The sequence below is a fragment of the Magnolia sinica genome, chromosome 14 (genome assembly GCF_029962835.1).
Source record: "Magnolia sinica isolate HGM2019 chromosome 14, MsV1, whole genome shotgun sequence".
In the NCBI taxonomy this organism is placed as follows: Eukaryota; Viridiplantae; Streptophyta; class Magnoliopsida; order Magnoliales; family Magnoliaceae; genus Magnolia; species Magnolia sinica.
In genome coordinates this window covers 56,627,786-56,652,174 of record NC_080586.1, presented here as the reverse complement: position 1 = coordinate 56,652,174, position 24,389 = coordinate 56,627,786, and the positions used below count along the sequence as shown (strand labels likewise).

The 24,389-nt window shown below is 40.5% G+C and overlaps 1 protein-coding gene across 2 annotated transcripts; it reads left to right on the top strand.

Moving 5' to 3' along the window:
- Positions 1-259: 259 nt before the first annotated feature.
- LOC131225773 (uncharacterized) lies at positions 260-23,639 on the top strand. Of its 2 annotated transcripts, none has more exons than XR_009161517.1 (5): positions 260-675; positions 5,399-5,562; positions 22,023-22,657; positions 22,840-22,934; positions 23,047-23,185. XR_009161517.1 is itself a non-coding variant. In XM_058221366.1 (5 exons), the coding sequence occupies exons 1-5, from the start codon at positions 370-372 to the stop codon at positions 23,165-23,167; spliced, it is 1,425 nt and encodes a 474-aa protein (XP_058077349.1). In that variant the 5' UTR covers positions 262-369; the 3' UTR covers positions 23,168-23,639. The 2 variants fall into 2 exon arrangements, 1 of the variants encoding a protein (XP_058077349.1); XM_058221366.1 differs by having other exon boundaries at positions 262-675; positions 22,023-22,761; positions 23,047-23,639.
- Positions 23,640-24,389: the final 750 nt, after the last annotated feature.

Genomic DNA, 24,389 nt, shown 5'->3' with positions numbered 1-24,389 from the left:
TATACTACATTTATACTCGGCTGAGCCGTATAAAACCAAGGTTTGAGCCAAACCAAACTGGGCTGGTATACAGCGCTTGACCCAATTTTGAAATGAGTTAGGATTTCTGGCTCAGCCCATCTCAAACTGGCTATTCGAGGCGAACCAGGCAGAGCTAAATCGGGCCGGAGTGAGCGAGGTAACGGAGCTGGCTTGGTTCGTGTTCAGCAATAAACAACAATGAGGCAGCTGTTTAGAAATATTTCTAAAAGGTATCGGAATGTTAATTTCATATTAATTGGGTAGTTGTTTGTAAATTTTTCTTTAATTTGAAGTGTATATTCCACCTGAGCATCAAGTAACTCCCTGTTGTCGTTTTCGTTTCCGGTCATGGAAACGGCTCCGGAGAGTGTGAAGGTATCAGAGGTTGAAGAGAACAGGTGTATGATTACACTGCCAATTGGATACTCAACACCGATCTTTGAACTTGAGAAAACCGTTTGCAGCCATGGTCTATTCATGATGGCCCCCAACCTGTGGGTCTCATCATCAAAGACCCTTCAACGCCCATTGCGACTGGCCGATGCCACCACAACCGTCACCGTCCGCATATCCCAACACGCTCCCTCTTCATCTCTCCATATCTGGGTTTTGGGCCTACGTTCCCTCTCTCTTGAAGACCAGGACACCATCAAAGTAAAAAAGACTCAAAACCCATCTCTCCTTCCATTTCTTTCTGAGGTCGGATCATCTACAAGGCTTTGTTGAAGCTTAGCCTACGAAGCGATGTGTGGGGCCCACCGCGATGTGTATATGTCATCCAATCCGTCCAGCATGTGCGTCCCCTCACGTTCTTATTGGGTCTGAAAATTCAGGCCGATCCGAGGCTTCTTCTTCTTTTTTGAAGGTTGCTAATTGTGCATGTTCTCATCCCAACCGTTCCCTGTGGTGTTGCCCAGCTGAGTTTTGGATTGGCCTGATTTTTAGGCGCCAAGGATAATGTGATGGGGCTCACATGATGGACGCCTTGGATGTCTTGGAAACATAAGTGTCATCTCACACATCACATTGTAGAATAAGCTTAACCTACAAAGCTTTGTAGGATCTTCTGTTTCTTTTCAAGTCAAGAACAAGATCATGGTGATTGCGTATGATGTAGGATGGGTCGTGGATGATTCAATGGAGTGCCAAGATCACGTGAATTCAGGCCAGAAGGGCCTTGATTGGGCAAAAACGGCCTAAATGCGCATTGTAGCTCCCGACGGCCATAACTTTGTGACCGGTTATCTGTTTCAAGCATAGATTATGTCGTTGGAAAGCAATCAATGAACTCTACGTCCTGACCAAACAACCGTGGTTTCATTGGTCCCAATTAGATTAGCAATATTCAATAGTTTAAGGAGTCAAATCTGAGTCCCAAGTTAAAACTTAATATTTTTAAGGAGTTTTTGTGTGTGTGTGCGTGTGTGTGTGTGTGTGTGTGTGTGGTTATTGTCAGGGTTTTAAGAGTCCAATAGTGGTCCAGTCTTTGTTTTGGTAATTTAAGAGTTGTTTACAGAGTATGGGTATTGTTATGGGGAAATATGGTCCGACCGCCTCAAGGTCAGCTCAGGCCGATGAGCATACACTCCTGCGCCACCTCAACCAGAGAAGCTAGAGTTTGCATCCCCAAGCACAGTCTTCAGCAGTGCACATCCCTGAGCTTCCATCTATGTACCTCATAAGGACTGTCTTGAAGTACCCTGGTTAGAACAACCCCAAGGGATTAATCGGCTTGGTGAAGTTAAGGAAGAGCTTATTAAGAATAGATGGGATCGACGAGAAGATATGCCCAACCCTCAGCTCCGAAAAACCGATAGCTCAGACGACCAATGAAGAACTTCCGAGCCCCCCATAACAATTCCCAGTTGGTTAACCGATTGGTCTAGCTTGGCCCGTCCCCAATCAATTGATTAGTTCAGCTTGGCTTTGACGCGAATAAACGAAGATTCAGTTCAGATCTTTGTGATGTCCAACTTCTATAGCCTTTAACTTCTTCATGAGTCCTGATAGCCTCCTCGGATCACTCATATATGAGTACACCTTGGACGAAATAAGAGGTTCAGACCGTGCCAATCTATGAAACTTCGTGCCGACCTATGACACTTTGATTAGAGCAGTGTCAACTCACCTCAGGTATGCGTGACCCCAAGGTAACTGTCGGCATCCATCACCTCTGCGTAATCGTCCACTGCATGATTCTAGGGTAACTGCCCACATTCACTACTCGTGTACATCTTGCCTAGCGGCTAAGGTCGTGCCTAAGATTGCGGACTACTCCGTCCTACATACACTATAAATAAAAGATCTACCCACACTCAAAGGGTACGCAGAATCTCTCGCCCTAAACCCTTCAACACGACCAGACCCAGATTCTTAGCCTGACTTGAGGGTCCCTTGCTCTAGCTAGGGTCTCCTTTGTTCCTCTCTTGTGCAGGTGCTCAGAAGTCTGAAGAGGGCGGTCCAGATTCTTGCATCAACAGGTATAATTAGTCGTCGTCTTTTATTATTTAGTAAATTCATTATTTTAGGAAGCTTTAATGTTTTGGGAAAGTTGTTTAGTTGAATCGGATTAGGAGTCCAGGGAAAGTTGTTTACATGTGCCGCTGCCCATTTGTTAAGTGCCCAACATGTCCAACTGTCTATTTTCAAGTGCCTCATATGTGCCAATGTGCCACATGTGTAGCATGTACCACCATCCATCTTAACGTGCCACATGTTCAACATGTGCCGTCGCCTCACTTTTAGTGACTCACGTTTCAATATGACATGAACAACATGTGCCAGATGTGCTATTGAGCCATATGTGTCATGTGGTTGTTGTCCATCTTTAAGCAATTCACATACATGACATGTCCAATGTGCGTATATGCAACATGTACGACAAACCACCTTCAATTGCCCTACTATGCAAATGCCCATTCAAGTGCCCCACATGTGTCACAATCCATCTTAGGGCACATGCCAATGTGCCACAGGTGAACATGTATAACCACCCATTGTGAAGTGTGTTAATGTGCCAAATGCCTCAATGTGCCACCCCCATATTCAAGCATCCCACGGATGTACCACATGTGTAGCCATCCGTCTTAAAGCACTCCATGTGTGAAAATCTTGTTGAAGACCAATCAAGGGAAATGGTTTTTAGAAATAACATTTCCTGAAAAACAACATTTTCCTCAAACAATTTTCCTTGAAACCAAACAGGCACTTGGAGATTCTCTCCTTGTGGATTCAAGGATTATCAAGTATCAACTAGAAGAAGATGTTGATCTTCTTCCTTTCATTCACACGCACACACTATGCCAGCTTACTACCACCTTTTAAGCTATAATGCCTCATCATGCAAATCAATCCAGACTGTCCAAATGTAGGGCCCACTGCCTAAAAGTTACATTGAATGAACTATCCCAATTGTGTAATAGTTAGCTATAAAATGAACATTTAAAAATTAGGGTTGTCAAAGGGCCAGGCCGGCCTGTGGGCTTTTAGATCGGGTTTGGGTGCACTTTTTAAGCCCATGGGATGTGCTTGGGAAAAGCCTAAACTATTTTAGGAAGACCTTGGGCTACCCCCGACCCAGGCCCTGAGCTCATTTCAACCGTTCATTTAAGATGAATGTGTGAGATAGTTGCATACAACATGGGGTGGGTAGTTTTTGGAGAGAGTTCATGGGTAGAAATTATTGGGTGGAGGAAGGGGGGCAGTGACCAAATCTTCTTTGTTTTATAGGGCCTCATTTCTATGGAAATCAGTAAATTCTTTGAAAGTTTGGGAGGGGGTGGGTCTCTCTTTAGGTGACGGAAAGAAAATTTGATTTTGGGAGGATTTGTGGTTTGGGAATCAAAAGCCAAATGTTTTGTTCCCTCGATTAGCAAATATTTCATTAGAGCCAAATATCTCGGTTGATTGTTGCTTCTCTATTCGGTGAGGAAATTATTTGGGCGCTGCCTAGTAGAAGAAACTTGGAAGATGAACAGGTGGAAGATTTGGTCAACTTGTTAGATTTGCTTTCAAATTGTCATCCGTCTTTTTCAGAATCAGATTCTATGGTGTGGCTAAATGACAGTCTGGAAAATTCTCAGCAAAATCTTTTTATGTGATGATTGATAGCGGGTATAGTGAGCAAAGTGAGTGTCATACAATCCATGTTTGGTGCTACGGTGCTCCTTTAAAAGTGGCAGCTTTTGCTTAAGATTCTTGTGATGGATAATTTGCGCAAGCATCACATGAGTATTCCAAATGTGTGTTTATTATGCTTTCAAGATGTGGACTTGGTCGACCATCTCTTTATCCATTGTCCTTTTGCTTCAAAACTTTGGGATGGTTTCTTCGATTTGTTTGGTGTTGCATGGGGTTGTTCCAACTTCAATTAATAAGTTTTTCTTAGCTTGGCATGGAAGAGGCAAAGGTAAAGCTGGGAAGCAGATTTGGCATCTGAGTCTACTTATGGGGTTATGGTGCATTTGGTTGGATACAAACAATTGTTGTTTGAGAAATTGAAGGGGTCGTCTTTCGGTGGTTTTCAACAGGGCGAAGTTGAATGTTATGGAATGGGCGCAAGCAGCTAATATTTTAGTCTCTGATCAGTTTCTTTGGTCTTTTGTTTTTTTATTTTTCTTTAGCTTCGGCCTTTTTTTTTTTTCAATAAAATTGATTATTGCTTTAAAAAAGAATAGAAAAGAGAGATACATCCATAGAGCCTGTTGGAAGCGCTCGACCAAGGCTCTTGAAATGAGATTTTGGCCTTTTTGGTCATATATATATATATATATATATATATATATATATATATGGGTGATATAAGATGCATGATTGACTTGAATTGGAATTGTTTTTTGTTTTGTTTTTGTTTTTGTTTTTGTTTTTGTTTTTTTTTTCATTTTACCTGGACTGAAATAACTTGGGATATCTACTTGAATTTTAGTGTCTCCATTTTAGTTTTATACATTTGACATGTGCAAGTGGTCATGAGCCTGGTCGGGCTGACATAAACTGCCAGATGGGCTGGGCATGGGCAGCACTTTGTATTTCTTTTTGGACATAGGCTGGGCTTAGGCTAACCTAGAGGATTTTGGGCTGGGATTTGGCAGAATTAATCTTGGTCCTGCCCAGCCCATTGACAGTTATATTAAATATAAGATAAGGTGTCCGAATTTAATGAGCAGACTTCAAATGGTTAAAATTGTTCAATCAGTGTGAATTCTCTGCTCCAATCAAAATGGGGCCCATGATTTGGGCAGACCATATCTTTGCATATGTTTGCCACAGCTTTGGTGGATGAGGCACCGTGACTGTAAAAAATGGTGATTAACTGTTACCGTAGGGTAGTCCATTTTACTGTTCACCCATGTTAAAGAATCAGTATGGTTGTTTCTAGGCTCAGGTTGCTCGAATGCTGCGGATATCCAAAGAAGAAGATAGGAAGATCACTGAGTTTCATAAGATCCATGATGTGGCCAAAGAGAGAGGTTTTGGCCGAGTTTTCCGGTCCTTGACACTGTTTGAGGATATGGCCAAGTGCATTCTTCTCTGCAACTGCCAGTAAGTCTTTTGATTCTTTACTTCCCTTCATTGCTTAAATTAGGATATGTACACTCAGTTCTGGTAGTATTAATATTTGGGAGAAAAGTATATGTGACCTCCGAACATTCAAGTTTCAAACATCTGCTAATCGCACACATGTGCAATAAAGCTCATGTACACGACATGTGTTAGCATGGCACAAAGGTGCGAGATCCAATCGATTCATCAGGTTGGTCCAACCTTCTACATGTTTTCCCAAAAATAAATGTGGTCCACTCAACATGTGGAAACCAGTGGATGGGTTAGAAAAGTTCAGCCAAGTTTTTTCAGAGCTGTACATTTGTTTTGCAATATTTGACAAACATGGCCAGTGAATCAACCTGATTCTTGAGCTAGGGAATCAAACTGGCAATGCCGTTCTGATGGATGGATTGGGTGTTGGACCTATTGTGCCATGCTGGGACATATGTGGTGTGTACATTGAGCTTTATTGAAAGTGCAGCCTTAGCAAAGCTCCGAGTTCATATTTAAATTAACATTTCGAGGCCATAATGAAGTCTCACATTTTTTAGTTGTCCACTGATGGCATGCATGCAATAGAATGGTAACTCCATTTCTAAGAATTGAGAGTTTCAGATTGATTATGAAACAGTGTCCTTACCGTGAAGCCTTACAATTGTAAATCAAACAAAATTTACTAATAAAATCACCAAACATTCAAGAATCATTGGGGTTCATTCATTGTTTTGGAAAACTTACTAACGTCTCATATTGGAGGGGAATTTTAATTGACAGTTGGGAGTTGTAGCTCGATGGTAGCTGGTCTTTGCTTCAGCAACTAGGTCTTGAGTTCGAGCCTAGCTTAACTACCAAAAAAAATAAAATAAAATAAACAATTTTCTTTTAATTTATTATATTTTGAAACCTATAATAGATAAAGGTATTTTGCTCACGCTGTATCGTTAGCATAGTAAAAATAAAGTAGTATCACGTCGATGGAGTCCCCCTTGATCACAATTTGATCGTCTCTAGAGTCATGGAAAATAGCACAAATAACCCTAGACGAAGAGCCTCAATCTTGACAATAGCTAGTCAAGTGCAGTGCCTCTACAAAAAAAAAAAATAATAATAAAAAATAAAAATCCACAGAATTCTGCAGAAGCCTTGAGAAGATTTGGTGGTTCTCCTATTGAAGTCCGAACTCCATATTCAGAAAAGAATTGTTGATGGTGAAGAATTTGTCTTCGATTGTTGTATAGATTGGTAAGTAGTTGGGTTGTCTTTCGAGGACCCTACAGAAGTGCTATTGTCTACTTTCTCAGCTTTTGAGGATCTGGCAACAAAGGCAAGCTAACGCAGTGGTGAGAATCAATCTCCCTCTATACGTATGATAAGCAAAGAAAGTGACATCCAGTCAGCTACAAAGGAGTTGAGGACAAACAAGGTTAAATTGTGAAGAATTCATCAAGAGTTTTGTTCAGAGAAGAAATATCGATGTTGTTATAATGTAGGGAATGAACTTGGTGCTGATTTCCCTAGCTGGATCAAAGAATTGTAGTATAAGAGTAATTTGTTGTTGGTCTTCTTTCATCCCATCTGTAGGCACATCAGGCTGTTGCATAAGAATTTGGATTGTGGATTCTCTTTCCTCATAGGAAAACTTAATTGGATCTTTGTCCTTGTTGAATGGATTTATTTGTAAGGCTGCTGGTTTTTATTGTTGCTTTTTAGTTTGTATGGGCTGATGATCTTTCAAGAAGGGATGATATTAGGCTGAACAATCCCTCATAAAGAGATGAATGGTGGGTTATACATAGTAGATTTCTGTAAGAAGCTTCTGTGTGTTGACAAAATACAAATATGTAATAAGAAGGTTGCTAGGAACCTTGAGGAGACGAAAGTGCTCTTGCTTGAGACATTGTGAATATGTTTGCAGCAGATGAGATGAACCACTATGGAGAAGTCAAAGAAATTCTCCAGCATCAGGAATTAATTCACCGATGTATTCAAGTGGGTGGAAATATCCTGGAGACAAAATAATGCAGAGGCATTTCCACACTGGGCTCGAGCGGGGTGGTCCGTGTGTTGACAAAATACAAATATGTAATAAGAAGGTTGCTAGGAACCTTGAGGAGACGAAAGCGCTCTTGCTTGAGACATTGTGAATATGTTTGCAGCGGAAGAGATGAACCACCATGGAGATGTCCAAAAAAATCTCCAGCATCAGGAATTAATTCACCGATGTATTCAGGTGGGTGGAAATATCCTGGAGACAAAATAATGCAGGGGCATTTTCACACCGGGCTCAAGTGGGGTGGTCTGTGTGTTGACAAAATACAAATATGTAATAAGAAGGTTGCTAGGAACCTTGAGGAGATGGAAGCGCTCTTGCTTGAGACATTGTGAATATGTTTGCAGCGGAAGAGATGAACCACCATGGAGATGTCCAAAAAAATCTCCAGCATCAGGAATTAATTCACCGAAGTATTCAAGTGGGTGGAAATATCCTGGAGACAAAATAATGCCAAGGCATTTTCACACCGGGCTCGAGTGGGGTGGTTTGTGGGATGCAGGGGCACACCCGGGGGGTGGGGGGGTGGTGAGGGGTGGTTACATAATAGATTTTTGTAAGAAGCTTCTGTGTGTTGACAAAATACAAATATGTAATAAGAAGGTAGCTAGGAACCTTGAGGAGATGAAAGTGCTCTTGCTTGAGACATTGTGAATATGTTTGTAGCGAAAGAGATGAACCACCATGGAGATGTCCAAAAAATTCTCCAGCATCGGGAATTAATTCACCGATATATTTAGCTGGGTGGAAATATCGCAGGGTCACTTTCACATCGGGCTCGAGTGGGGTGGCCTGTGGGATGCAGGGGCACACTCGGGGTGGGCGGCCTGTGCCTGTGAAGAGGGTGGCTTGTGTGAGCGGAACCCATGTGAAGGGGGGCCCACGAGGGGGATTCGGCCGAGGTCCTAACCCATGGGATGTGGGGCCTAAGCTATGAGTTAAAGGGATTGATTCGCCATGATTTATCAGTTCGAGCTTTTGGAGGGGATCAACACCATTGTTCACCTTAATTTGCTCAAGGCCATGACCTTCATTATCTTCACTTCACATTCCTATATTTAATTTTCCACGTATCTAATATCAATTGTTCAATATAAATATGATTATGCGAGCATGAATCTAACGATGAGACAATTATATGTTTTATATTTATATAACTATTTTATACCATTTCTCTCAAGAAATTTGAGGAAAAAATAAAAAAATAAATTTGGATAAATACTGCCGGGTCGATTTAAGACCCACTTGAATGACTCCAAAACACTCAAAATTAAAGCAATCTGTGGAACTTATCCCACTAATGCATATCCCTAACCATTTGACACAAATTTCCTTAAGAAATTTGAAGAAAAAAATTAAAAATTAAATTGGATGAATAATATTGGGTTGATTTAGAACCACTAGAATGCCCTAAAATGGCCCGAAATTTGTGCAATCAGTGGAACGCATCCCACTAATCCATAACTTCAAATTTGGCCCTAGATCTTTGATTATTTGAAAACAGCTTAAATATTGTGTTTTAATCTTTAAAGATTGCTCAAATTTAGTTGAAAATGGGTTTAAAAAAGTCCCAATAAGCAAAATATCAAAAAGTGGAAGAAAAATTATGAAAATTTGGAAAATAACCCCCAAAAGGGAGCTTATACTGTAATAGCTGTTATTGTCTGATTTCTTTAAAACTAGCCGTTACGACTTACGACCCATAACATGTAATGGCCTAGACCATTTCCATCACGTAACGGCCCTTGTGTCCATTACATAACTATTTTTGAATACCATGCTATTTTCCATGTCATTGAAATGCCTTTTAACATGATATTTATCCTAATGTGTCTTTTAGACAAGCAGTTGTTCCAACAGTTGGGCTAACTGGGATATGGGTGGTAGTTATGTCTTGCCATGCGGTGACAATTTTTTATTGTTGGAATAATTTCCTTTTCCAATGGGGACATTATGATAATTGTTATGTGAAAAGGCATGTCCAGTGACATCGCATGCTACATTGGCAGACGGTTACAAGTTAGTGGGTGCAAAGTTCCACCATTAAAAAGTAAGGATTGGGCTTCCACCATTAAAAACTTCTTAGGGGCCACAAAGTTTTGGATCAAGCTGCTGTTTGTGTTTTCCCTTTCATCCAGGTCTATGTGACCTTATCAACAGGTTGGATGGCAAATAAACATTACATTGGACCTAGGATGCTTTTAATGGTGGCGCTCAATGACCAATTTTTTCCTTACGGTGTGGTCCACCTGAGATTTCCATTTGCTTCATTTTTTGGACTGTGCCCTAAAATGAGCTGGCAAAACAAATGGAGAGCATGGATATACAACACATACATCAAGGTGGGCCTCATGGTGGGGGCCTCACCCACTAAGCTATTACAATATTACCCCTACCTCACCTAATCTGCACTGGAAAAAAAAAACATTATACACATGGCATATATTAATTCAAAATTAATCAATTAAATCATGGGACCCGTTGTTGCTAAGTCATAATCCAAAAATCAAATTGTTTGAACGATTTTAACCGTTGATTTACTGATACTTGTTTTTTGAAATAGGACCATTGAATATTTTTCATTCTTCACAGTCCAATAAATGTCCATTGATCTAAGGCCAATTACATTAGTGGGATAAATGCCGATAAATTACATAACTTTGAAGTTGATTTGGGGCATCAAGTGGTCCCCCAAATCAACGACACTAATCATCCAAATTTAATTTCAATCTTTTATTAAAATTTTTTGGGAGAAATGATGTCAAACAGTTAGGAGTATGTATTAGTGGAATGGGTGCCATAGCTTGCATGAATATCAGGCCGATTTGGGGGCATTCGTGTGGCCCCTCAAATCAACAACACTATTCATCTGATTTTTATTTTTTTTAATATAATAAAAGCTTGGGATGAGTGTTGTCAAATGGCTATGGATGTGCATTAGTGGGATGAATGCCATATGGATATGTCAAATGCCATAGCTTACATGAATTTTGGGACAATTTGGGGGCATTTGAATGGCCCCCTAAATCTGCAACACTATTCATCCGAATTTAATTTCAATTTTTTCTTGAAAGTTCTTTGGGGGAATAATGGCAAGTACTTAGGGATGTGCCTTATTGTGATGGCTGTTATAACTTGCTTGAATTGTGGGCCAATTTGAGATCAATCTAAACTTGTCAGGTTGATAAGTTTATCAGATCATATTAGATAGCCCGATACAACACTCTCACCATCGAGTGGACCATTACACTACCATAAACATGTTAAAAAATATTTGGAATATTTACAATATTTGCGATTTTCTGGATATTTTTCAAGAACTCTTTGGACAAAAAAAAAAAACTGTTACGCGGGGTGTAATGGCCATTATGCCTCCATATCAACTGTCACTGTTACCGATAAGGAATATGTTGCTCTTAAAGGTTAGTTCAACACATAAGAGATTTGGCTCTTCATGTTGAAAATAGGATTTGTGAGTTCATTGCATTGCTAAGACAGTTTTTCCTTTCCCTTTGCACTTACTGGAATATCTGAAAAAGGCTAGTGAATTTGTCTTGAAATATTGACCATTCGGTTTAGGGTTAGTCACAAATAATGTCAATTTTCCATCATCTTTAGATATTGAATATTCAAGTCAAGGTTTGAACCCACAAATCATACATTTTCCCACCTCAAATCTACTTATTTCCACCATTGTGTACTACCTTACTTATCTACAGCTATACCCTATATGGCTGATCTGTAATTTCTGAGCAGCTTGCTGTTGGCTACTTCAATTCATTGGTCTCCTAACCAAAATTGATGATGCTGATTTTGAAAATAGTTATTAGGTACCAACATGCTCATTCATTCACTCGCTGAAGTTGATTATGAAAAACATATGTTGCCCATTCACGGGAGTTTTCTGCAGATAACTATTTGAAGTGTAAGAATCTTGTTTACTTGATTGAATTTCACCTTCATATCCAACCATGGCTGTGCTATTCCTGATAATGTAAACCAAACTTTGAAAGGTTGACACTTGTAAGATGCACACATAATTTCTAGCTATTCATAGATTGCTCATACTATCAATGTCTTACCCACTTCTAACTAACAGGCTTTAAATTATGATCAACCTCTATCCTGACATTCTAGCAAATATGGATGTTGACCTGATTGATGAAATTTCTGATTCCATTTCAAGGAAAATCAAACTACACTAGAATGGCACTCTCATTGTCAACATCATGAAGGTAGAAGTAGAAGCATCTACAGATGTGAGTTACTGCAAGATGTTGCATTTCAGTTGATGGAGAAATATAGGGTGAGGATAAAGGATCTCCACATGGTCCTTATTGACATAGAAAGCTTATGACAGGGTCCTTAGAGAGTTAATCCGGTGGGTGTTGGGAAATAAAGGATTTTCAAGAGAATATATTGACATGATTAAGGATATGTACAAGGGAGCAGTAACAAACATGTGGACCACTAGTGGAAAGACAAGTGAGTTCCAATTATTATAGGCTTGCACCAAGCGTTGGCATTCAGCCCTTACTATTTTGCACTGGTTATGGATGAGTTAACGAGGCATTTGCCGAAAGAGATCTTGTGGTATATATTGTTTGCAGATGACATAGTTTTGACTGACAAGACGAGGGAGGGCGTAAACAAAAAGCTAGATTTATGGAGTTGTGCTTTATAATCTAAAGGATTTAAAATTAGTCAACAAAAACAGAGTATATGGAATTGCAATTTTAATTACAATATGAACGAAAATGATGAATTAGTTAAGATTGCTGACCAAGAAGTTTTCCAAAATGACCACTTTCGATATCTTTGGTCGATAATTCATGAGAGTGGAGAAATTGAGAAGGATGTTGCCCATAGTTTTCAAGCTAGGTGGAAGAAATGGAGATTTGCCTATGGAGTTTCATGTGATCATTACATAGCACTCAAACTGAAAGGGAAAATTTATAGGGTAGCCGTAAAACCAGCCATGCTTTATGGGACAAAATGTTGGGTAGTTATGGAACAATATGTTCATAGGATAAGTAGCTAAAATAAGGATGTAGAGATAGATGAGTGACAGGACGAGGAAGGGTATAATTATAAATGAATGCATTTGAAGGAACTCATGAGTAGCACCAACAGGTAATAAGATGAGGCAAAGTAAATTTAGATGGTTTGGTCACATGCAACTAAGATTTGCACCAGTTAGGAGTGAGTTAGTACAAGTTGAAGGCTCTAAAAGGGCATGTGATGAGGACATCACGTCACGTACACCCTTACGTACGTATCTGAGGAGGCGGCGGGCCGCACCACTTTCCCTGTGGCTAGGCGAGTACCCGTGATCATGCTTAAGACCCCATGTGCATGTGCGAGCATCTGGAAGACCCACACTGGGAAGATGCGCATGGGTTGCTTTATGAAGTGATCTAGATCGTTGGATCGGAGGGATGCGATGATTGAGCCATTGGATCGCATGAATCACATGATCCGGCCATTGATTGTTGATCGTCCACATCAGTTTTAGACTTTATCATATTTTAGGATTTAGTTTTTGATTATTTTATATTTGGACACATTATGGGTGTTTTAGTTGATTTTATTTAGACTAGGGTTATTTTCGTTAAAGCTCACAAGACGGGGATTTTTGTAATTTTTTAAACTTCTTGGATCTATAAAAAGAGGAGAGCATGTGACCTCTCCCTCATTTGAATTTCGTGATAAAAAAGAGAAAAGCTCTCGCTTTCTTGTCTCATCTTCATGCAATTTGAAGATACTTCCATGCGATTTGGAAGGAAGATTGGTGCAAGGCTAATCTTCATCAACAGAGGTACGAGATCTCCATCTATCCCCACACCATCTTCTCTTTTCTCCCCCATCCAAGTATTTTCTTCAGATTCTTAATTCTCCCATCTCAAATCTTCGTTTTCTACCAAACCCAACTTTTCCATACCCATCCACAATCCAAAACCTAACCGAACTAAACCCATCCTTCGATGCCACATGTGTGAAACCCACCTGCCCATTTTGGTTTTCCACCATCATTATATCAAAACCCCTTTCTTCCATCACCGAAACCCTAACCCTAAACCTAAATTTCCTACTTTCCCAAATTACCAAAACCCTAATTTTCACCCTAGGTTGTATTAGGTTTCCTATTTTGAAATAGACTATATCCTATGCTAATTGGATGTCCCTACATCCATTAGATCCTAGTTTCGTTTTATTTAATGATCTTATGTTACGATGTTCGTAGCTTAGGTCAGGATTACGCATGATTTTCTTTTGATTTTCATGATATTTGTGATGAATATAGTGACGTTTGTGTTTTTTTGTTAAATATCTTAATTCGGTTATCTGATCTCACATGTTACTTAGTTCATACATCGGTACTGCATTAAATTTGGCATCAAAGTCCATTTTTAGTGTAGGTCAATCTATTGTCAATCCGTCTTTGTGGTGAAATTTTTCTATAAAAACCCTTTACCTAAATTTTAAAAATCGTTTAGGTTTCAGGCGCTCCGCCCTAAACCCCGGGCAGCGGCGCGTCACCTCCTACACCCCCGGCGAGTTGACCGCGAAGCTCAACCTGCGTGACCGGCTCTGCAAAGGGGACATATTTCATTGAGCTAGTCAGCTCTTTTTCTAGGTTTTGTTGAGTCCCCATATAGATCCAGGCCATAGAGGATTTTTGTGTCACATCTAGGGTTTCCTTTTAGAGTTTCCTTGTGTATGCCCACTTGTTCAGGACGTGGTTTTGGTTTACATCCCAATATGAATCCAGAGCAGATTGTCGATGCCCTTAATATTATCAATAACCGTCTGATGACCATTGAACCCACAATAGAACCACTGCCACTCAATTAACCACAACCAATGTGCGCGTCAATCAACTTGAGGCCTCCTTACAGGAAAACCTTAACACTGGGGATGATGTTTAATCTCAGGCTGGAAATTAAGTTGATAGGTGGGAGCATGATCGTGGCCAAGGCGTTGGCCATGGTCGAGCACATGTGCCACCACCACGTGAGGAGTGTTATGAGCGTTATGATCCAAATGCAGAAGTCATGAAATGTGTGAAAGTTGATGCCCCCAGTTTTGATAGTTGCTTGGACCCCAAAGCATTCCTTAATTAGTTGGTAGACATTGACCACTATTTTGAGTGGTATGATATGTCTGATGCCCCTCGAGTGAAATTTGCCAAGATGAAGTTGGTGGGCTAAGCCAAACTTTTTTGGGCCAACATAGAGCGTAAAATTGAAAGGAAATGAGAGCCCACAGTTGTGCATTAGGCCAAGATGAAAGTAGTCCTTTAAGAAAAGTATCTCCCTCTTTCTTATTGTCAGAGGCTCCTAAACCAGTGGCAAGCTTTATGCTAGGGATCTATGACCGTTCCAGATTACATCGCTAAGTCTGAGGAATACACGATGCAATGTGACATTGAGGAGGACCTAATGGTTACATTGTCTAGATTCAGGATGGGCCTCCGATTTGAGATCCAACGAGAACTTTATTCTCGTGATGTTGGTACATTAGAGCACACGTACCAAGTGGTGCAAGTCATTGAACACTACCTCAAGGCACCAGTTAGTAAGCGTTATGACTCTTGGGATCCAAGTGTCAAGACTTACTCTCAGGGAGCCTTACACGGGGAATCAGTCTATGCCCCAAATTAGGTCTCAACCTAACGCTAGATATGTCAAAGGAAAGGGGATAACGAGTGCTAGCTCTAGGGGAGGTGAGAAAACGCAATGCTTTAATTTCCATGGGATTGGTCACTATGCGCATCAATGTCCATCAAAAGAGAGGGACAAAACCTTGGTAATTGATGATGGTGAGAAAGAAGGAGATGAACAGGGCGATCTTGAAGAAGAATTTTATCAGCCTAACATCAATGGTGCTAGTGATGAAGAAGTAGGAGATGAGACCACACCACTTGTAGTAATCAGGTGTGTCTTGACTAATGCTACGGAGAATGATGATTGGCGTCGAACTACGATATTTTACACCTATGAAAAATGTGGAGAGAGTTTCAAGGTGATTGTCGATAGTAGCAGTTGTACCAATGTAGTCTCCAGTAGCACTTTATCCCGTTTGGGGTTGAAACTTGAGCCGCACCCTCAGCCCTATAGAGTGTCATGGGTGGATGCATCTTCCATACCTGTTACCCAGCGATGTCTCGTGCTTGTTAATTTTGAATCCTATTCAGATTCGCTGTGGTGCGATGTTTTAACTAGGAACGTTGGACACATCATTTTAGGACGGCCTTGGCTATTTGACCACGATGTGACGATATAAGGCCGCTCAAATGTATGTTCATTCATAAATCAAGGCAAAAGGATACCTCTAGTTCCTCTCCCACCAAAAAGCAATGCGGAGGAGAAAACTGAGGGGAAGTTGGGTAAGGGATATGAGGAAATCCCAACCTAAGTCTCTCCATGTGATCAACGCCAAGGAGTTTGAGAGAGAGACTACGGTGGATTTAATGGTGTACGCCTTAGTGGCGAGAGAAATTACACCCGAGGTTAGTGTAAAGGGACCCCCTGAGGTGAAGCCAATTGTGGATGAGTTTCACAATGTATTTCCAGATGAGCTTCCACCCATGAGGGACATCCAACATGCCATTGTTCTTGTCCCTGTGTCGACTCAACAAAACTTTCTTCATTATCAAATGAACCCTATGGAACATGCAAAGTTGAAGAGGCAAGTAGATGAGCTCCTCAGAAAGGGTTTCATTCAGGAGAGTATGATTCCATGTGTCATGCTAATGCTTCTCACGCCCAAGAAAGATGGTACGTGGCGCATGTATGTGGACAGTCGAGCCATCAATAAAATCACGGTCAAGTACCGCTTTCCCATGTCGCGTCTTGATGATATGTTAGACATAATGGCGGGTGCCACAATCTTTTCGAAGATTGACCTCAAGAGCGGGTATCACTAAGTATGTATACGCCCAGGAGATGAGTGGAAGACAACTTTCAAGACGAAAGACGGGCTATACGAATGACTAGTCATGCCCTTTGGCTTGACTAATGCCTCGAGCACGTTTATGAGAGTGATGACCCGGGTGTTGAGACCCTTTATGGGTAAGTTCCTTGTGGTGTATTTTGATGACATTCTTGTCTATAGCACATCAAAGGAACAACACCTCCATCATCTAAGGCAAGTTTACGGGGTCCTCAGAACTGAAAAGCTATACGCTAACCTTAAGAAGTATACATTTATGTCAAAGAGCGTTATCTTCTTAGGGTTCATCGTATCATCTGAGGGCATGAGAGTGGACCTCGAGAAAGTCCGTGCCATAGTTGAATGGCTTGAACTGCGCAATATTCATGAGGTGCGAAGCTTTCATGGCTTGGCAACTTTTTATAGGCGGTTCATTAGAGGATTTAGCTCCATTATGGTTCCCATCACGGATTGCATCAAGAAAGGGGAGTTTTTATGGAGTAAAGCTGCCTCCAAAGCTTTTAAGGAGATTAAGGGCAAGATGAGCGAAGCCCCCGTCATGTGCCTTCCAGACTTTTCTAAAGTCGTTGGGGTCGCATGTGACGCATCTGGGGTAGGTATAGGTGGTGTGCTCAGTCAGGAAGGGCACCCTGTTGTTTATTTTAGTGAGAAGTTGAATGAGGCAAAGCAACGATATTCCGCCTATGACAAAGAGTTCTATGCGGTCGTCCAATCCTTGCGCCATTGGTGGCATCATTTATCACCGCAAGAATTTGTCTTGTTCTCTGATCACGAGGCCTCATGTTACCTCGGTTCCCAGAAGAAACTACACCCTAGGCATGCTAAATGGGTCCAATTTCTCTAGGAATACTCTTACATTCTTAAACATAAGGTTGGGGTCAAGAACAAACCCGTTGATGCCCTTAGTCGTCAGGTGATGCTTTTCCAAAGTATGAGAGTGGAAGTGACTAGGTTTGATCGACTGAGAGAGGAGTATCCTACATGCCCATATTTTGGAGATTTGTATGCGTCACTACGAGATGATCAGTCGATCGATAATCGTGGGTTTGTCATCATCGATGAGTTCCTGTTGACGGCAATAGACTCTGCATTCCTCGTACCTCCCTCCATGATTTCCTAGTTTGGGAACTTCATGCAGGAGGGGTAGCTGGTCATTTGGGGAGGGACAAGACCATTGCCCTTGTGGATGATAGATTTTATTAGCTAAGTCTCAAGCGAGATGTAGCCAAGATGGAAGCAAAATACATGATCGTATATGCCTTTGCCAATACCCCATGCTCCATGGCAGGATATTAGCATATGGATTTCATGTTGGGCTTATCGAAATCTATCAAGAAACACGATTCTGTATTCATGGTTGTGGACCGTTTTTCCAAAATGGCCCATTTCATTCCGTGCTCAAAAACGTCAAATGCCTCCAATGTGGCTAAGCTTTTCTTTGGGGAGGTAGTGCGTTTATATGGTCTACCTAAGACCATAGTGTCTGATCGTGATGTGCACTTTATGAGCTATTTTTGGAAGACACTATGGCACATGATGGGGACAAGGCTTCAATTTTCATCTACCTATCACCCTTAAACAGACGGTCAAACTGAAGTTGTCAATAGGAGTTTTGGAAATTTACTTAAATGTCTTGTGGGTGATCACATCCGAACTTGGGATACCGTTTTGCCTATAGTCGAGTTACAATACAATAGTTCCATCAATAGGTCCATAGGCATGAGTCCATTTGAGATTGTGCATGGCTACAAACCTAGGAAACCTGTAGATCTCATACCTATGTCTGTCCCATAGGCCATCTGAGTCCGCACATGAGTTTGCACATCGTATACATGAGTTGCATAGTGAGTTCAGGAAGCGAATTAACGTAAGTAATGAAAAATACAAAGCGTTTGCTGATTCTCATCGCAGGTTTCATGAATTCCAAGTAGGAGATTATGTCATGGTTCGCATGAGGCCTAAGCAGTTCCGACATGGGGCCATTAAAAAGTTACAAGCATGTAGCGCAGGACCATACAAAATAATGTAGAAACTGGGTCCTAATGTGTATGTAGTAGACCTTTCACCTACCATGGGAATTAGTTCTACTTTTAATGTGGAAGATCTAGTACAATACAAGGGTTCTACCACTTCACTTATTGATCCATCCACAGACCCTCCCACAGACCGTGACCTAGTCTTAAATCCATATCTCTTACCTGACCAATCATCAGAGCCATTACCACCTTTACCTTACCTACTCGAAGCGAACAGATAGAAGACATACTAGATACACAAGCAGTTTCCACTCAACATGAGGATTTTAGAAATTCCTTATCAAGTGGAAGCACAGGCCGATCTCCGACAGTACGTGGATTACAGAGGACGAGCTACAACGTTTAGATCCAAATATTTTGGAGCGCTACAGGAGTTTTAGTCCGTCAGAGGCGAACTCTTCTCAGTCGAGGAGAGTTGATGTGGACATCACGTCACGTACACCCTTGTGTATGTATCAGAGGAGGCAGGCCGCACCACTTTCCCTGTGGCTAGGCGAGTACCCATGATTGTGTTGAAGACCCCATGTGCATGTGTGAGCATCTGGAGGACCCCACACTGGGAAGATACGCATGGGCTGCTTTATGGAGTGATCTAGACCGTTGGATTGGAGGGACATGACGATCGAGCCATTGAATCGCATGAATCACATGATCGAGTCATTGATCGTTGATCATCCACATCAGTTTTAGACTTTATCATATTTTAGGATTTAGTTTTTGATTATTTTATATTTGGACACATTATGGGTGTTTTATTTGATTTTATTTAGACTAGTGCTATTTTCATTAAAGCTCACAAGACGGAAATTTTTGTAATTTTTGAAACTTCTTGTATCTATAAAAAGAGGAGGGCATGTAACCTCTCCCTCATTTGAATTTTGTGATAAAAAAAAAAAGAGAAAAGCTCTTACTTTCTTTTCCCCTTCATGTGATTTGAAGATAATTCCATGCGATTTGGAAGGAAGATTGGTGTGAGGCTAATCTTCATCAATGGAGGTGCAAGGTCTTAATCTATCCCCACACCATCTTTTCTTTTCTTCCCCATCCAAGTATTTTATTAAGATTCTTAATTCTCCCATCCCAAATTTTCATCTTCTCCCAAACCCAACTTCTCCATACCCATACCCATCCACAATCCAAACCCTAACCGACCTAAACCCATCCTCCCATGCCACACGTGTGACTATACAGCCACACGTGTGAAACCTACCTGCCCCTTTTGGTTTCCCACCATCATTATATAAAAACCCATTTCTTTCATCACCAAAACCCTGACCCTAAACCTAAATTTCCTACTTTTCCAAATTACCAAAACCCTAATTTGCACCCTAGGTTGTATTAGGTTTCCTATTTTAAAATAGACTATATCCTATGCTAATTGGATGTCCCTACATCCATTAGATCGTAATTTCGTTTTATTTAATGATCTTATATTACGATGTTCGTAGCTTAGGCTAGGATTACGCATGATTTTCTTTTGATTTTCATGATATTTGTGATGAATATATTGACGTTTGTGTTTTTTTGTTAAATATCTTAATTCGGTTATTTGATCTCACATGTTACTTAGTTCATGCATCGGTCTTGCATCAGCATGGGGAAGGCCCAAAAGGATGTGGGTGGAGGTAGTAAGAAAAGACATGATAACCTCTGGTCTATTTGTAGTTCTGGCCCTTAATAGAGTGGAATGGCGGAACAATATTCATATAGCTGACCCCAATTAGTTGGGATAAGGCTTAGATGATGATGATGGTGATGTTGCATTTTAGTCAACTTCAAACACCCTATAGCCCCATGGTTTTCCTTGTGTGTGTGTGTGTGTGTGTGTGTGTGTGTGTGTGTTATCTTGAATCTCTCCCTTGTATTTGGATGGTTTGCCAACCTAAGTGCTTTAATTCAAAGGCCTTGAATGAATATGTTCTTCAATGTCTACTCTCCTTTGAACACTCATGTTATATGCTTGCTGTCATGAGTTCATCCATTCCACCCATGCAGATTTCAGCTATAGGGAGTATAACCTTTTTTTAGTTCTTCTCCCTTGAAAAGTCTGTAGTGAATCCCATAAAGTTTTTCCAATATAATTGATGAGGACATCACGTCACGTACACCCTTACGTACGTATTAGAGGAGGCAGGCCACGTCGATTTCCCCGTGGCTAGGCGAGTACCCGTGATCGTGCTAAAGACCCCATATGCATGTGCAAGCATCTGGAAGACCCCACACAGGGAAGATGCACATGGGCTACTTTATGGAGTGATCCAAATCGTTGGATCGGAGGGATGCGACGATCGAGCCATTGGATCGCATGGATCATATGATCGGGCCATTGATCGTTAATCGTCTACATCAGTTTTAAACTTTATCATATTTTAGGATTTATTTTTTGATTATTTTATATTCGGACACATTATGAGTGTTTTAGTTGATTTTATTTAGACTATGGCTATTTTCGTTAAAGTTCACAAGATGGCGATTTTTGTAATTTTTGAAACTTCTTAGATTTATTAAAAGAGGAGGGCGCGTGACCTCTCCCTCATTGAATTTCGTGATTTAAAAAAAGAAGAGAGAAAAGCTCTTACTTTCTTCTCCCATCTTCATGCGATTTGAAGATACTTCGTGCGATTTGGAAGAAGAGTGGTGTGAGGCTAATCTCCATCAACGGAGGTGCGAGGTCTCTATATATCCCCACACCATCTTCTCTTTTCTTCCTCATCCAGGTATTTTCTTTAGATTCTTAATTCTTCCATCCCAAATCTTCTTCTCCCAAACCCAACTTTCCCATACCCATGCACAATCCAAACTCTAACCCTAAACCTAAATTTCCAGTTTTCCTACTTTCCCAAATTACCCAAACCCTAATTTTCACCCTAAGTTGTATTAGGTTTCCTATTTTGAAATAGACTATACCCTATGCTAATTGGATGTCCTTACATCCATTAGATCCTAGTTTCTTTTTATTTAATGATCTTGTGTTACGATGTTTGTAGCTTAGGTCAGGATTATGTATGATTTTCTTTTGATTTTCATGATATTTGTGATGAATATAGCGACTTTTATGTTTTTTTGTTAAATATCTTAATTCAGTTATTTGATCTCACATGTTGCTTAGTTCATGCATCAGTCCCTTTCCATCAAGGATTCAGCATGACATGATATCTTTTTTTACATGTCTTAGAGCTGATCTCACCTAGTCCATCATGGAATCATGTCTATAGTATACAATTTGAAATTGGAAGGTTAGATAAACCGTCGTTAACGGTTTTGGTTTCTATAATGAAGTAGATAAGCTGGCAATCATCCTTATATTCTAGCGATTAAAGCATTAAGGAGTTTTCATCATGCCATTTCCTTTCGTTATTCTTCTTATGGATATAGAATTTCATGCCATAAATCAACAATTAACTCCATTTGTTTAGGTGGTCAAGGACTTTGTCAATGGCCAGAGCATTGTGTGAACTACAATTCGAACTGAAGGGTGCCCCTCTCGGATGGTCAACTGCTGAAGCTGCCTATCTAAACGAAACATTTTTGAAAGCAGATGCTCTCTCCCCAAAGACTCCTGCGCCAAGAGAGTCTAAGAGAAAGCGTGGAAAGCGGAGCAAGACTGTCACTAGTTTAATAAAAAAGTTTGTGAAGAATGACGGTAATTTTGAGATAGAAATGAACTCCAGTATCAACTGCTCCCACTCGTCCACATCAACGAATAAAGCAAGCCCAAGCATTCACACCTCTGTAGAAGAAGATTCATATAACATGTGCAATTCTTCGCAGCTCTCAATTGATAGTGCTACACATGATTGTTCAATCTTGGATCCTCAGTCTCAAGGAGGGAGGACATCAAGCTTCACCTATAGAATTGGAGATTTTCCTAGCCCCGAAGAACTAGCAAACATCGATGAAAATTATTTGGCAAAGCGTTGCAAACTTGGATACAGAGCAAAACGAATACTGGAACTCGCCAGAAGTATTGTTGAACATAGGCTTCAGATACCACAACTTGAAGATAGGGCAAAAATCTCTGACTATGATGAATTGGCCCAGCAATTGCTGGGTATACAGGGCTTTGGTCGTTTTACATGTGCGAATGTGCTGATGTGCATGGGATTTTACCAGAGTATTCCGGCCGATGCTGAAACCATTCGGCATTTAAAACAAGTTCAATATCAGTTTCCTTTCTCACATGAGGTTTCCCATTTTTGATGTGTTGATGGTTTTGTAATTTTCTTTTTGCAGTTTCATGCAAGAAGTGAATGCACCATCCAAAATGTTCACCGATACGTTGAAGAGATCTATGGGAAGTATGCACCGTTTCAGTTCTTGGCATATTGGTACGCAATAGGCAGCCCCCTCTCCCCAGTTTTATGATTATCGATGAAGTTTGATGCATTTTCCAAATTAAATTAGATTTTCCTTATTTGCTCCATCGTCTCTTGATATCAGGTTAGAGTTGTGGGACTTTTATGAGAAAAGGTTTGGGAAGATGAGCGAAATGCATCACTCCAACTATCAACTAATCACTGCAAGCAATATGAGGACAAAGACTCCTAAAAGAGTCTTGTGAATGAAGAGTGCTACCTTGACCATTCGGCATCATTTGTTTTGATTGGAGGCATCTCCAAGAGCTAACGCCTTGGAGCATTTCGGAACACTAGGGGAAACTTTTTAATTTATAGGCTTGAATGGTTTGTAAGAAGGGATGTTCTATTGTAGATCTGCTAGTATGTTTCATAAGCTTCATGGATGTTCTGATATCAATGGGAGAAAGGATTGGGTCTTATCACTAACTAGGTCAGTTATCAAGAGCCCCATCTCCTTGTTCATGGCAAACATGTATGAGATCTAGACCATTCATCTATTGAGTCCCATCTTTGATGAGGTGCACCTCCAAACTCACACCAAACAGATGTAAAAGTCTTGCAATAGGGCTTGAGAGAAATGGGGTGTATCGCACACGTGTATCACAACTACAGAAATCGAGTGCTTGTCATATGCAAGATTTTTGGGTGTTTGTTAATCCTTTCGTGTTCTTTTTACACTTGTTTTCATCTGGTTATATGCCTGTGTGCACCCATGTATGCATTTGCATATTCAGGTTTACATGCATTAAAATAAGTTAGAGAGCCAATTCCCATGAGAGCGATGGAATTTTCTGCGTTAATCTGTATAGAGCTCTTCGTGGGCTTTTGATTGAAGGCCCATGCTACATTCTGATTTTACTATTAATGGTACCCATATTTTTTTAGAAAATGTTTTTTTTTTAAGTAAAATAATTAATTATTCATGAGTTGGAATTGCAACTTATTTATTAAGAATACATGAATTAATCTGCAGTTTAAAGAGAATAGAAAATGTTTTTTTTTTAAGTAAAATAATTAATTATTCATGAGTTGGAATTGCAACTTATTTATTAAGAATACATGAATTAATCTGCAGTTTAAAGAGAATACTCTCTCTCTCTCTCTCTCTCTCTCTCTCTCTCTCTCTCTCTCTCTGCTGTGTTATCTTCTTGCGAGTTTTATTAGCTCGATATGGAACAACTACTCTTAACTGTTCCTTTTGTAGGTCACTCATCAGATGGCTATAATAGTTTACTCCCCTCGATTTTCAGGATGTGTTATATCCGCATAAAGGCCCACCAAAACAGCAGCTCCGATCACCACACATTTTGTTCCGTGCGCCACGAGGGTGCTGCATTGAACTTTTAACATCGCACACTGCATGCTAGCATTCCTCGTTAAATCAAGTAACAGTAATAAAATCAGCTTCTGCCGATTCCTGTTAAA